At 44.9% G+C, this 12,336-nt stretch overlaps 1 protein-coding gene across 2 annotated transcripts in view; it reads left to right on the plus strand.

Annotated features, from left to right (window-relative positions):
* Window positions 1-12,336, plus strand: part of LOC145361759 (speriolin-like protein) — a 114,711-nt gene that overhangs the window by 77,392 nt on the left and 24,983 nt on the right. For both annotated transcript variants that reach the window (XM_080217725.1, XM_080217717.1), the window contains exon 5: window positions 7,128-7,261. In XM_080217725.1, coding sequence (XP_080073851.1) covers window positions 7,128-7,261 — 134 coding nt within the window. The remainder of the gene's footprint in view (window positions 1-7,127; window positions 7,262-12,336) is intronic.

A 12,336-nucleotide genomic window follows, 5' to 3' on the forward strand; every position in this document is an offset into this window, starting at 1 on the left:
TGAGACGTGTGGGCTCGGGTAGTGCACTAGAAAACTTTAGATTGGCTAGGAGGGAGTTGAAGAGTGAGCTAAGAAGGGCTAAAAGAGGACATGAGAAGACTTTGGCTGATAGGGTTAAGGAGAATTCTAAGGCGTTCTATAGGTATGTCAAGAACAGAAGGTTGGTTAGGGCAAGATTAGGGCCAGTTATAGACAGCAGAGGGAAGTTATGTGTGGAACCGGAGGAGATTGGAGAGGCATTGAACCAATATTTCTCTTCGGTGTTCACGCAGGGGGACATGGATATAGCTGAGGAGGACACTGGGTTGCAGGGGAGTAGAATTGACAGTGTTACAGTTGATAAGGAGGATGTGCTGGATATTCTGGAGGGTCTGAAAATAGATAAGTCCCCTGGTCCGGATGGGATTTACCCCAGGATTCTCTGGGAGGCAAGAGAAGTGATTGCAGAGCCTCTGGCTCTGATCTTCAGGTCGTCGTTGGCCTCTGGTATAGTACCGGAAGATTGGAGGTTAGCGAATGTTGTCCCATTGTTTAAGAAGGGGAACAGAGACTTCCCTGGGAATTATAGACCGGTGAGTCTTACTTCTGTTGTGGGCAAGGTTTTAGAAAAAATTATTAGGGGTAGGATTTATAGTTATTTGGAGAGTAATGAATTGATTGGAGATAGTCAGCATGGTTTTGTAGCGGGTAGGTCGTGCCTTACTAACCTTATTGAGTTTTTTAAGAAAGTGACCAAAGAGGTGGATGGGGGTAAGGCAGTGGACGTGGTGTATATGGATTTTAGTAAGGCGTTTGATAAGGTTCACCATGGTAGGCTTCTGCAGAAAATGCAGATGTATGGGATTGGGGGTGATCTAGGGAATTGGATCAGGAATTGGCTAGCGGATAGGAGACAGAGGGTGGTGGTTGATGGTAAATATTCATCATGGAGTTCAGTTACGAGTGGTGTGCCTCAGGGATCTGTTTTGGGGCCACTGCTGTTTGTAATTTTTATAAATGATCTGGATGAGGGTATAGTTGGGTGGATTAGTAAATTTGCTGATGACACCAAAGCCGGAGGTGTGGTAGATAGTGAGGAAGGGTGTCATAGTTTGCAGGGAGACTTAGACAGGTTGCAGAGCTGGGCCGAGAGGTGGCGGATGGAGTTTAATGTGGAGAAGTGTGAGGTAATTCACTTTGGTAGGAATAACAGATGTGTCGAGTATAGGGCTAACGGGAGGACTTTGAATAGTGTGGATGAGCAGAGGGATCTAGGTGTATGTGTACATAGATCCCTGAAAGTTGGGAATCAAGTAGATAAGGTTGTTAAGAAGGCATACGGTGTCTTGGCGTTTATTGGTAGGGGGATTGAATTTAGGAGTCGCAGCGTTATGTTGCAACTGTACACAACTCTGGTGCGGCCGCACTTGGAGTACTGTGTGCAGTTCTGGTCCCCATATTACAGGAAGGATGTGGAGGCTTTGGAGAGGGTGCAGAGGAGGTTTACCAGGATGTTGCCTGGTATGGTGGGGAGGTCCTGTGAGGAGAGGCTGAGGGATTTGGGGTTGTTTTCGCTGGAAAGAAGGCGGCTAAGTGGGGATCTTATTGAAACATATAAGATGATTAGAGGTTTAGATAGGGTGGATAGTGATAGCCTTTTTCCTCTGATGGAGAAATTTAGCACGAGGGGGCATGGCTTTAAATTAAGGGGGGGTAGTTATAGGACGGATGTCAGGGGTAGGTTCTTTACCCAGAGGGTGGTGAGGGATTGGAATGCCCTGCCTGCTGCAGTTGTAAATGCTCCTAGTTTGGGGGCGTTTAAGAGATCCGTGGATAGGTTTATGGACGAAAAGGGATTGGTTTAGGTTAGTGGGTCATTGTTTTGCAACTGGTCGGCGCAACATCGTGGGCCGAAGGGCCTGTTCTGCGCTGTTATGTTCTATGTTCTATATCAAAGAAGGAAGTGTTGACTATCCTAAATTGCATGAAGGTAGACAAGTCCCCAGGGCCAGATGGGATCTATCCCAGGTTACTGTGGGAAGCAAAGGGTAAAATAATTGGGACCTTAACAGATGACTTCACATTCACATTCTCTTTGACCACAGGCAAGGTTCCAGAAGACTGGAGAAGAGCCAATGTTGTTCCCTTGTTTAAGAAAGGAAGCAGGGATAATCCAACAAATTATAGGCCGCTGATCCTGACATCAGCGGTGGGGAAGCTTTTGGAAAAGTCGCTAAAGGATGGGATATATGCACATTTAGAGGAAAATGGATTAGTTAGTGACAGGCAGCATGGTTTTGTACAGAGAAGGTCATTTCTCACCAACTTGATTGAGTCTTTTGAAGAGATGATGAATAAAATTGATGAGGGAAGGCTGTGGATGTAGCTTATGTGAGCTTTAGTAAGGCATTTGACATGGCAGACTGGTACAGAACTAAAATGACAAGGGATTCGGGATAAGCTGGCTAGATGGACACAGAACTGACTTGGTTATAGAAGACAGAGTAGCAGTGGAAGGGTGTTTTTCAGAATAGGGATCTCTAGCTCGTGGCATTCCTCAGGGATCTGTGCTGGGACCTCTATATCATAAATACTATGTCATTTATAGTATTAAAAATGATCTGGAGGAAAATGTGGGTGATCTGATTGGTAAGTTTGCAGATGACACGAAGATTGGTGGAGTTGCTGATTGTGCCAAGGATTGTCAAAGGATTCAACAGGATATAGATTGATTGGAGATTTGGGCACAGAAATGACAGATGGAGTTTAATCCGGACAAATGTAATGCATTTTGGAGGATCAAATTTAGGTATGAATTGTACTGTAAATTGCAGAACCATTAGGAACATTGACGTACAGAGGGATCTGGGCATGCAGGTTCATAGTTCTCTAAAAGTGGCAACACAAGTTACCAAGGTAATTAAGAAGGCATGTGGCAGGGCATTGGGTACAGGAGTTGGGAAACCATGTTGTAGCAATATAATGGTAGGCTGGTAGAAAAGGTTAAGGCGCATGGGATACGAGGCCAGGTAGTTAGGTGGATTGAGAACTGGTTGGGAAATAGGAGACAGAGGGTAGTTGTGGAGGGTACCTTGTCGGGCTGGAGGCCAGTGACCAGTGGTGTGCCGCAGGGCTCGGTACTGGGACCTCTCCTCTTTGTAGTCTACATAAATGACTTAGAAGAGGGAGTAGGTGGTGTGATCAGCAAGTTTGCTGATGACACCAAGATGGCAGGGTTGGCGGGTACAGAACTGGATTGTCAGGTGGTACAACGGGATATAGATAGGTTGGTGCAGTGGGCAGATAGGTGGCAGATGGCATTTAATCCTGACAAATGCGAGGTGATGCATTTTGGAAGGAATAATGCAGAGAGGAGCTATGTGATAAAAGGTAGGCCGATTAGGAGTATAGACGTACAGAGAGACCTGGGAGTGCAGGTCCACAAATCCATGAAGGTTGTGTCACAAGTGGAGAACGTTGTTAGGAAGGCTTATGGGATGTTAGCCTTTATAGGAAGGGGCTTAGAGTATAAGAGCTGCCGTCTAATGCTTCAGTTATACAGAACGTTGGTTAGACCGCATTTGGAGTACTGCGTCCAGTTCTGGTCACCTTATTACCGGAAGGACATGGAGTCTCTGGAAAGGGTGCAGAGGAGGTTTACCAGGATGTTGCCTGGCATGGGGGGACTGGGTTACGAGGAGAGACTGAAGAGACTGGGGCTATTCTCCTTGGAAAGAAGGAGATTGAGAGGGGACATGATAGAGGTATATAAGATACTGAAGGGAATAGATAGAGTTAATAGTGAGAGACTGCTCCCTAGACTGGGTACGAACACAAGAGGTCATCACTTAAGGGTGAGGGGGGGGAGGTATAATTTGGAGGTAAGAGGAAGGTTCTTTACACAGAGAGTTGTGGGGGTCTGGAATGCGCTACCGAGTAGGGTGGTGGAGGCAGGCACGTTGGACTCGTTTAAGTTGCAGTTAGATAGGCATATGAGTGAAACGGGAATGGAGGGATATGGTAGGGGCTATTAAATAGGGTTAAACCTCGGGAGACACCGGAAGGGCAGGCTGTATAACTAATATGTTTTGTCTTTATTCCACAGGTGGAGGTCCACCTCGTGTCAAGCGAGGGGCATGCACACGGCGGGTTGTGCGTGGGCTGCTCTTGGAAGTCCAGGAGTGGCCTAGTACTTCATGTCGGTGTGTGTGCTTGATCCTGGACCGATAGACGGGCTCCACAACAGCTCAGTGACTAGCACTGCTAGCTGTGCAGATACATGGATTTGGGCCTGTGTCTGTGGGAGTTTGCGCATTCTCCCTGTGGTTGCGTGGGTTTCCTCCGGGCGCTCCGGTTTCCTCCCACACCCCAAAGATGTGCTCTTAGGCTAATTGGTTTCCACCAAATTGACACTATTTCTTCCCTGAATCTGACTGAGTAGGGTCCCATTCGTAGACATGCAGGGTAGAATAGGTGTAGGGCGATGCGGCGGCGCGGGCTCGTTGGGCCGAAGGGCCTGTTTCCCGTGCTGGGTTGTTCTTTGTTTAAAACCTTGGTTAGGCCACATTTGGAGTATTCCATGCAGTTCTGGTCACCACCGTAACAGAAGGATGTGGAAGCTTTGGCAAGAGCCAAAGAAGATTCACCAGGATGTTGCCTGGTCTCAAGGGTGTTGGCTGTGAGGAGACATTGAATAGACTAGGATTGTTTTCAGTGGAAAGACAAGGCTGAGGGGAGACCTGATGGATGTCTACAAAATTATGAGATTCATGGACAAGGTGGATAGTCAGAGGGTTTGTCCAAGAGTGGAAGAGTCAATTACAAGGGGGCACATGTTCAAAATGAGAGGGGAAAATTTAAGGGCGAGGTGAAGCATTTTGGTAGATTGAACCAGGGCAGGACTTACTCAGTTAATGGTAGGGCGTTGGGGAGAGTTACAGAGCAAAAAGATCTAGGGTTCAGGTTCATAGCTCCTTGAAAGTGGAGTCACGGGTGGACAGAGTGGTGAAGAAGGCATTCAGCATGCTTGATTTCATTGGCCAGAACACTGAATACAGGAGTTGGGATGTCTTATTGAAGTTATACAAGACATTGGTAAGGCATCACTTGGAATACTGTGTACATTTTTGGTCATCCTATTAAAGAAAGGATATTATTAAACTAGAAAGAGTGCAGAAAAGATTTACTATGATGCTACCAGGACTTGAAGGTTTGAGTTATAAGGAGAGGCTGGATAGACTGAGACTTTTTTCTCTGGAGCATAGAAGGCTGAGGGGCGATCTTCTAAAGGTCTACAAAGTAATGAGGGACATAGATCAGCTGGATAGTCGATAATCTTTTTCAAAGGTAGGGGAGTCTAAATCTAGGGGGCATAGATTTAAGGTGAGAGGGGAGAGATAGAAAATGACCCAGAGGGGCAATTTTTTCACACAGAGGGTGGTGAGTGTCTGGAACAAGCTGCTAGAAGTAGTAGTAGAGGCAGATACAATTTTGTCTTCTAAAAAGTGTTTTGGCTGTTACATGGGTACGATAGGTATAGAAGGATATGGGCCAGATTTGGGCAATTGGACTAGCTTAGTGGTTAAAAACAAAGGGCGGTATGGACAAGTTGGGCTGAAGGGCCAGTTTCCATGCTGTAAACCTCTATGACTGTATGTGTGGGTTAGTTTTTCACACACACAGTGGTGGGTGCTTGGAACATGCTGCCAAAGGATGTGGTGGAAGCAGCCATTTTAGCAACATTTAAGAGGCATCTGGATGGCTGCATGAACAGAGAGGAAATAGAGGGATACAGACTGAGTACAGGCAGAAGGTTTTTTTAGTAAGGGCATCAAGGTTGGCATAGGCTTGGAGGGCCGAAGGGCCTGATTTTATGCTGTACTTTTCTTTGTTCTTTGTTTTTTGTTACTGGTTTCTTTCACTGTGAAGACTAACGCAAAGTACCTATTCAGTTCCTCCACAATTTCTTTGTTCCTCATTTTCCAGTGGTCCGATGTAAACTCTTGCCTCTCTTTTACCATTGATATATCTAAAAAATCTCTTGCACTCTTCATTTATACTTCTAGCTAGCTCACCCTTACATTTCAGCTCCTCCCTCCTTATTTCTTTTTCAGTTATCCTCAGTTGGTCTTTAAAAGTTTTCGAATCCCTGGCTTCCCACTAAGCTTCACTACCTTGTATGTTTTTTTTTACTTTCATGCTGTCCTGGAATCATAGAGTCCCTACAGTACAAAAGGAGACCATTCGGCCCTTTGAATCTGCATTCACCACAATCCCACCCAGGCTCTATTGCCGTAACCCCGCACATTCACCCTGCTAATCCCTGACACTAGGGTCAATTTAGCATGGCCAATCAACCTAACCCGCACATCTTTGGATTGTGGGAGAAAACCAAAGCGCCCAGAGGAAATCCACACAAACATGAGGAGAATGTGTAAACTCCACACAAAATTTGGAGAGTGACCCGAGGCTGGAATTGAACCCAGATGCCTAGCACTGAATGAGTGAGGCAGCAGTTGTAATCACTGTGCCACCATGCTGCCCTTGTCAGCCATGGTTGCCTCTTCCTTCCCTTAGTATGCTTAGCGTATTGGCAAATAATGATTGAATTAAAGCATGAAAAAACTAATTGGGCACGATTTTCCCAGCCCGCTGTGCTGCTTGAGCGGTGGGGCTGTAGCGGGATTCGTCACTAGCATCCAGCTAATCTCGACTTTCCCAGGCCACTTTTTTATGCCGTAGTCAGCCTCGCACCAGAAATCAGCATGAGGTTGATGACAATATTTAAATCTGAATTTCAATATAATTAGCGGGCTGATCGGTGGTGAGGGAGGATATTGGGAGGCCAATGGTGAACAGCCAGTATATATGTCCCAATCTCCCTACTGACAGATAAGTGCATGTGCAGTGGCCTGCTCAGCACGCTGCCCCCCTATTATGTTAATTTTTGCTTTAGAGTGAAGAGTGTTAAAATATGAACATGGTTTGTTTGGGCCCTGAAATAAGTTTTGGATTATGAAACTGTCAATCTTAACTGTCTTTCGGTTAATGGTTTCACTGGCTGACTTTGAAGAAAGTGAACATTCAGCTGAACTGAATGATTTACTACACTTTGATGCGATTCCACTGAATTTGATTATTTCTTACAGAACCAGATACAATGAATCGTGTTCTTGGAGAAATTGCCTTTCAGTTAGATCGTCGAATTTTGACTTACATCTTCACTGACAAGATCCGATTGTATGGATTCAGAATAGCTGATATCAATGCCAATATTGCTGAGGTCAGTCTGTTTAAGTGGAGCTCTATATTTTTTTGAAGGGTTCAGGATACCTTTTTTGTGGTCCAATAAATTTCCAGCTCAGAAGGAAATTATTTGGCTCTCTCCTGTACCCCATATACTTGAATTAAGATAGTTCTTAGGATTTTTTTTGTTAAAGGATTGAGTGCTGTTGGCAACACCAGCATTTGCTGCTGTCCCTGAATTATCTTTCAAAAGGTGGAGCTGAGCCTTATCTTGGAATAATTTTCGCCCATGTAGTGTCAGTCAATTTAGTGCTGTTAGAAAATACATTCCATATTTGACACAGTGACTCTGGAGGAGTGATCATGTAGTTCCATGTTAAGATGATGTGGCATGATGTGGAGATGGTGGTGACGGACTGGGGTGGGCACAGTAGGAAGTCTCACAACACTAGGTTAAAGTCCAACAGGTTTATTTGGAATCACAAGCTTTTGGAGAGCTGCTCAGCTGAGGAACGATTTTAACTTGGTGTTGTGAGACTTCTTAAGAGGATATGTGGCTTGCACAGTAGCTTGCTGGTGGTGGTCTGGTGGTGGTGTTCCCTTGTATCTGCTGCCCTTGTGCCTGTATGTGGTAGAGATAACAAGTATAGAAAAAGACACCAAGGGCTTGCTGTGTATCCACCTTTCTCAATTTACACCTATTCAAATAATCTGCTTTCCTGTTAATGCTACCAAAGTGTATATTCTCACATTTATCCACATTATACTGCATCTGCCATGCATATGCCAACATGCTCTGCCTGTCTAAATCATCTCTGCAACCTCCTTAGAGTTCAGCCTTCAATCCAACTTTATATTAGCTGCAAATTTGGAAATAATATTTTTCAGTTCCCTCTTCCAAGTTATTAATATATATTATGAAGTTGGGTAGGGTAATTGTAGATCGGGAGATAAGACATCAGAATTTGGTGTTTGTAAGAATGGGAAAATTGTAAACTGCTAGGGGGGAAGGCATTGCCTAGTCCCTTTAAAAGGTGCTGCTTTTTCTATGCTTTTTAAAAAATGCAAGTACACAGGGAGCCCAAACTGAAATGTTAGTATCGAAAGGCCAACCAGTTTTTACCAACACAACAGGCGTTTGAATCAAGCACTTAGATACCAAAAACCTATTAAATTTAAATCTGATGGTTTTGACAAACGAGGACCAATCCGATTGTAAAAAATATTAATATATCATCACGGTGTAATGCAGCTTTAATTTAAACACTTTCCAAGCATTCCAGTTTAAAGAGTCAAACAAGGACAGTAATTCAGTTGTTTCTTTTTTTAAACACATCTCATACCAACTCAAACATGAACAGTTGCAACTCATTAACTCTTTACTGAAATTTAACTCTAACTGAACATCACCTTTCAACTGAACTTTAACTCTTAAAATGCGCTTTAACATTAACTGAACATCAACTTTAACAATTTAACTGAAAATACAGAGTAACAAGTTTGGAAAACCTTGGCCAAGAAATAATCTTGATCTAGAATCTATCTTCTTCTCTGAACATAAGAACTAGGAGCAGGAGTAGGCCATCTAGCCCTTTGAGACTGCCCCGCCATTCATAAGAACATAAGAACATAAGAAATAGGAGCAGGAGTAGGCCAACTAGCCCTTCGAGCCTGCCCCGCCATTCAATAAGATCATGGCTGATCTGTTGTGGCTCAGTTCCACATTCCCGCCCTCTCCCCATAACCCTTAATCCCCTCTCTTGTCAAAAACCCATCAACCCGCTTCTTAAAAATATTTAGCGAGGCAGCCTCCGCCACTTCAACGGGCAGAGAATTCCAGAGATTCACCACCCTTTGAGCGAAGAAGTTCCTCCTCAACTCTGTTCTAAACCGCCCCCTCTTTATCTTGAGGCTATGTCCCCTAGTCCTACTATCCTTTCTGAGCGGGAAGAGTCTCTCCACCTCTATCCTATCCATCCCATTCATCATCTTATACGTCTCAATGAGATCTCCCCTCATTCTTCTAAACTCTAACGAGTACAAGCCTAATCTATTCAGCCTCTCCTCATAGCTCAACCCCCTCAACTCCGGAATCAGCCTAGTAAACCTCCTCTGCACTCCCTCCAAGGCTAAAATATCCTTGCGCAAGTACGGCGCCCAAAACTGCACACAGTACTCCAGCTGCGGCCTCACCAACGCCCTATACAGCCACAGCAAGACCTCCCTACTTTTATATTCAATCCCCCTCGCGATGAAAGCCAGCATCCCATTCGCCATTCAATAAGATCATGGCTGATCTGAAGTGGATCAGTTCCACTTTCCCGCTTTCTCCCCATAACCCTTAATTCCCTTGTCTATCAAAAACATATCTAACCGTGACTTAAATATATTTAGCGAGGTAGCCTCCACCACTTCAACGGGCAGAGAATTCCAGAGATTCACCACCCTTTGAGTGAAGAAGTTCCTCCTCAACTCCAATCTAAACTGCCCCCCCCTTATCTTGAGGTTGTGCCCTCTAGTCCTGCTATCCTTTCTAAGCGGGAAGAACCTCTCTATTTCTACCCTATCTATCCGTTTCATTATCTTATACTTCTCTATAAGATCCCCCCTCATCCTTCTAAACTCCAACGAGTACAGACCCAGTCTATTTAGTCTCTCTTCATAGTCCAACCCCCTCATCTCCAGTATCAGCCTAGTGAACCTCCTCTGCACTCCCTCCAAGGCCAATATATCCTTCCGCAAGTGCGGCGACCAAAACTGCACACAGTACTCCAGCTGCGGCCTCACCAGTACCCTGTACAGTTGCAGCAAGACTTCCCTACTTTTATATTCTATCCCCCTTGCTATAAAGGCCAGCATTCCATTCGCCTTCTTGATCACCTGCTGCACCTGCAGACTGGGTTTCTGCGACTCATGCACAAGGACCCCCAGGTCCCTCTGCACCGTAGCATGCTGCAGCTTTTCGCCCTTTAAATAGTAATCCCTCCTACTATTATTTCTGCCAAAGTGGATAACCTCACACTTGCTGACATTATACTCCATCTGCCAGGCCCTCGCCCACTCGCTCAGCCTATCCAGATCCCTCTGCAGACTTTCCACACCCTCCACGCAATTTGCTTTTCCGCTCATCTTCACGTCATCAGCAAATTTCGTCACCCTGCACTCAGCCCCCTCCTCCAGATCATCTATATAAATGGTAAATAGCTGAGGCCCCAGCACCGATCCCTGCAGCACTCCACTAATCACCAACCGCCAATCAGAACCGCCATTGATACCAACTTTCTACTTCCTATTAGACAACCAATCCTCTGTCCACGCTAACACCTTACCCCCAGCTCCATGCACCCTAACCTTCTGTAGCAACCTTTTATGAGGCACCTTATCAAACGCCTTTTAAACACCACATCCACTGGTTCCCCTCTGTCTACCGCACCAGTGACATTCTCATAGAAGTCCAATAAATTTGTCAAACACGACTTTCCCTTAATGAATCTGTGCTGCGTCTGCTCTATCAAACCATTCTTTTCTAGGTGCCTCGCTATTTCTTCTTTGATGACAGATTCAAGCATTTTTCCAACTACAGGCATTAAACTAACCGGACTATAATTCCCTGCCTTTTGTCTGCCACCTTTTTTAAACAGCGGCGTAACATTAGCCGTTTTCCAATCTTCCGGCACTTCCCCGGAATCCAGTGAATTTTGGTAAATAATTACTAAGGCATCCACTATCACCTCTGCCATTTCTTTCAGAACCCTGGGATGCATTCCATCCGGTCCTGGGGACTTGTCCACCTTCAGTCCCATTAGTCTATCAAGCATGACCTCTCTAGTGACAGTAATCGCATTCAGGCCCTCAACTCCTACCATCCTTCTATCTTTAAGATCTGGGAAACTATTTGTGTCCTCCTCCGTGAAGACCGAGGCAAAAAAATTATTTAAGACCTCAGCCATTTCCTCATCTCCCACTGCTAAATCCCCCCTCTCATCCTCTAAGGGTCCAACATTCACTCTAGCCAGCCTCCTCCTCTTTATATATTTGTAAAAACTTTTACTGTCCTTTTTTATATTTAGTGCTAGTTTAGCTTCATAGTCTTTCTTTCCTTTCTTTATCACCTGCTTAGTCATTCTTTGTTGATTTTTAAATTTTTCCCAGTCTTCTAATCGCCCACTATTTTTAGCCACTCTTGAATGCATCAGCTTTTAATTTAATACTCTCCTTTATTTCCTTCGATAACCACGGTTGGTTATCCCTTCTCCTACATTCCTTCTTTACCATCGGAATATATTTCTGCTGAGTACCTAAAAAAATCTCCTTAAAAATCCTCCACTGTTCCTCAGCCATCCTACCAACCAATCTGCGCCCCCAATCCACATTTGCCAATTCCTCTCTCATCTTATCGTACTCCCCTCTGTTCAAACAGAGGACACAGGTTCGGGATCCTACTTTCTCATCCTCCATCTGCATCAAAAACTCAACCATACAATGATCACTCGTTCCAAGAGGATCCCTCACAAGAAGATCCCTAATTCTACCTGCCTCGTTACACAACACCAGATCTAAGTTGGCTCGCTCCCTCATAGGTTTCGTCACACACTGTTCAAGGAAACTATCCCGACGGTATTCCAAGAACTCTTCCTCAAGCCCACCGTGTCCGACTTGGGTCAACCAATCAATATGCAGATTAAAATCCCCCATAATTATTGCCGTTCCATTTCTGCACGCATCATTTATTTGCTTGTTTATAGCCCGCCCCACCTCTTAAGTTATTATTTGGGGGCTTATAGACCACACCCACAGGTGTCTTCCCTTACTATTCCTTATCTCCACCCGCAACAATTCCACATTTTGCTCTTTGGAGCCTATATCTTCCCTTACTACCGCCCTGATATTATCCTTAATTAACAGAGCTACCCCACCCCCTTTTTCTCCCGTCTATCCTTCCTAAACACTTGATACGCCTGGACATTCAGCTCCCAGTCCCTGTCACCCTGCAACCATGTTTCCATAATGGCCACTAGATCATACCCATTTGTGCTGATCTGCGCCATCAGCTCATTCACTTTGTTCTGAATGCTTCGTGCATTCAGGTAAAGTGTCTTTATACCAGCCTTT

This window comes from Carcharhinus amblyrhynchos, chromosome 2 (genome assembly GCF_965287045.1).
Source record: "Carcharhinus amblyrhynchos chromosome 2, sCarAmb.v2.hapA, whole genome shotgun sequence".
NCBI classification, from domain to species: Eukaryota; Metazoa; Chordata; class Chondrichthyes; order Carcharhiniformes; family Carcharhinidae; genus Carcharhinus; species Carcharhinus amblyrhynchos.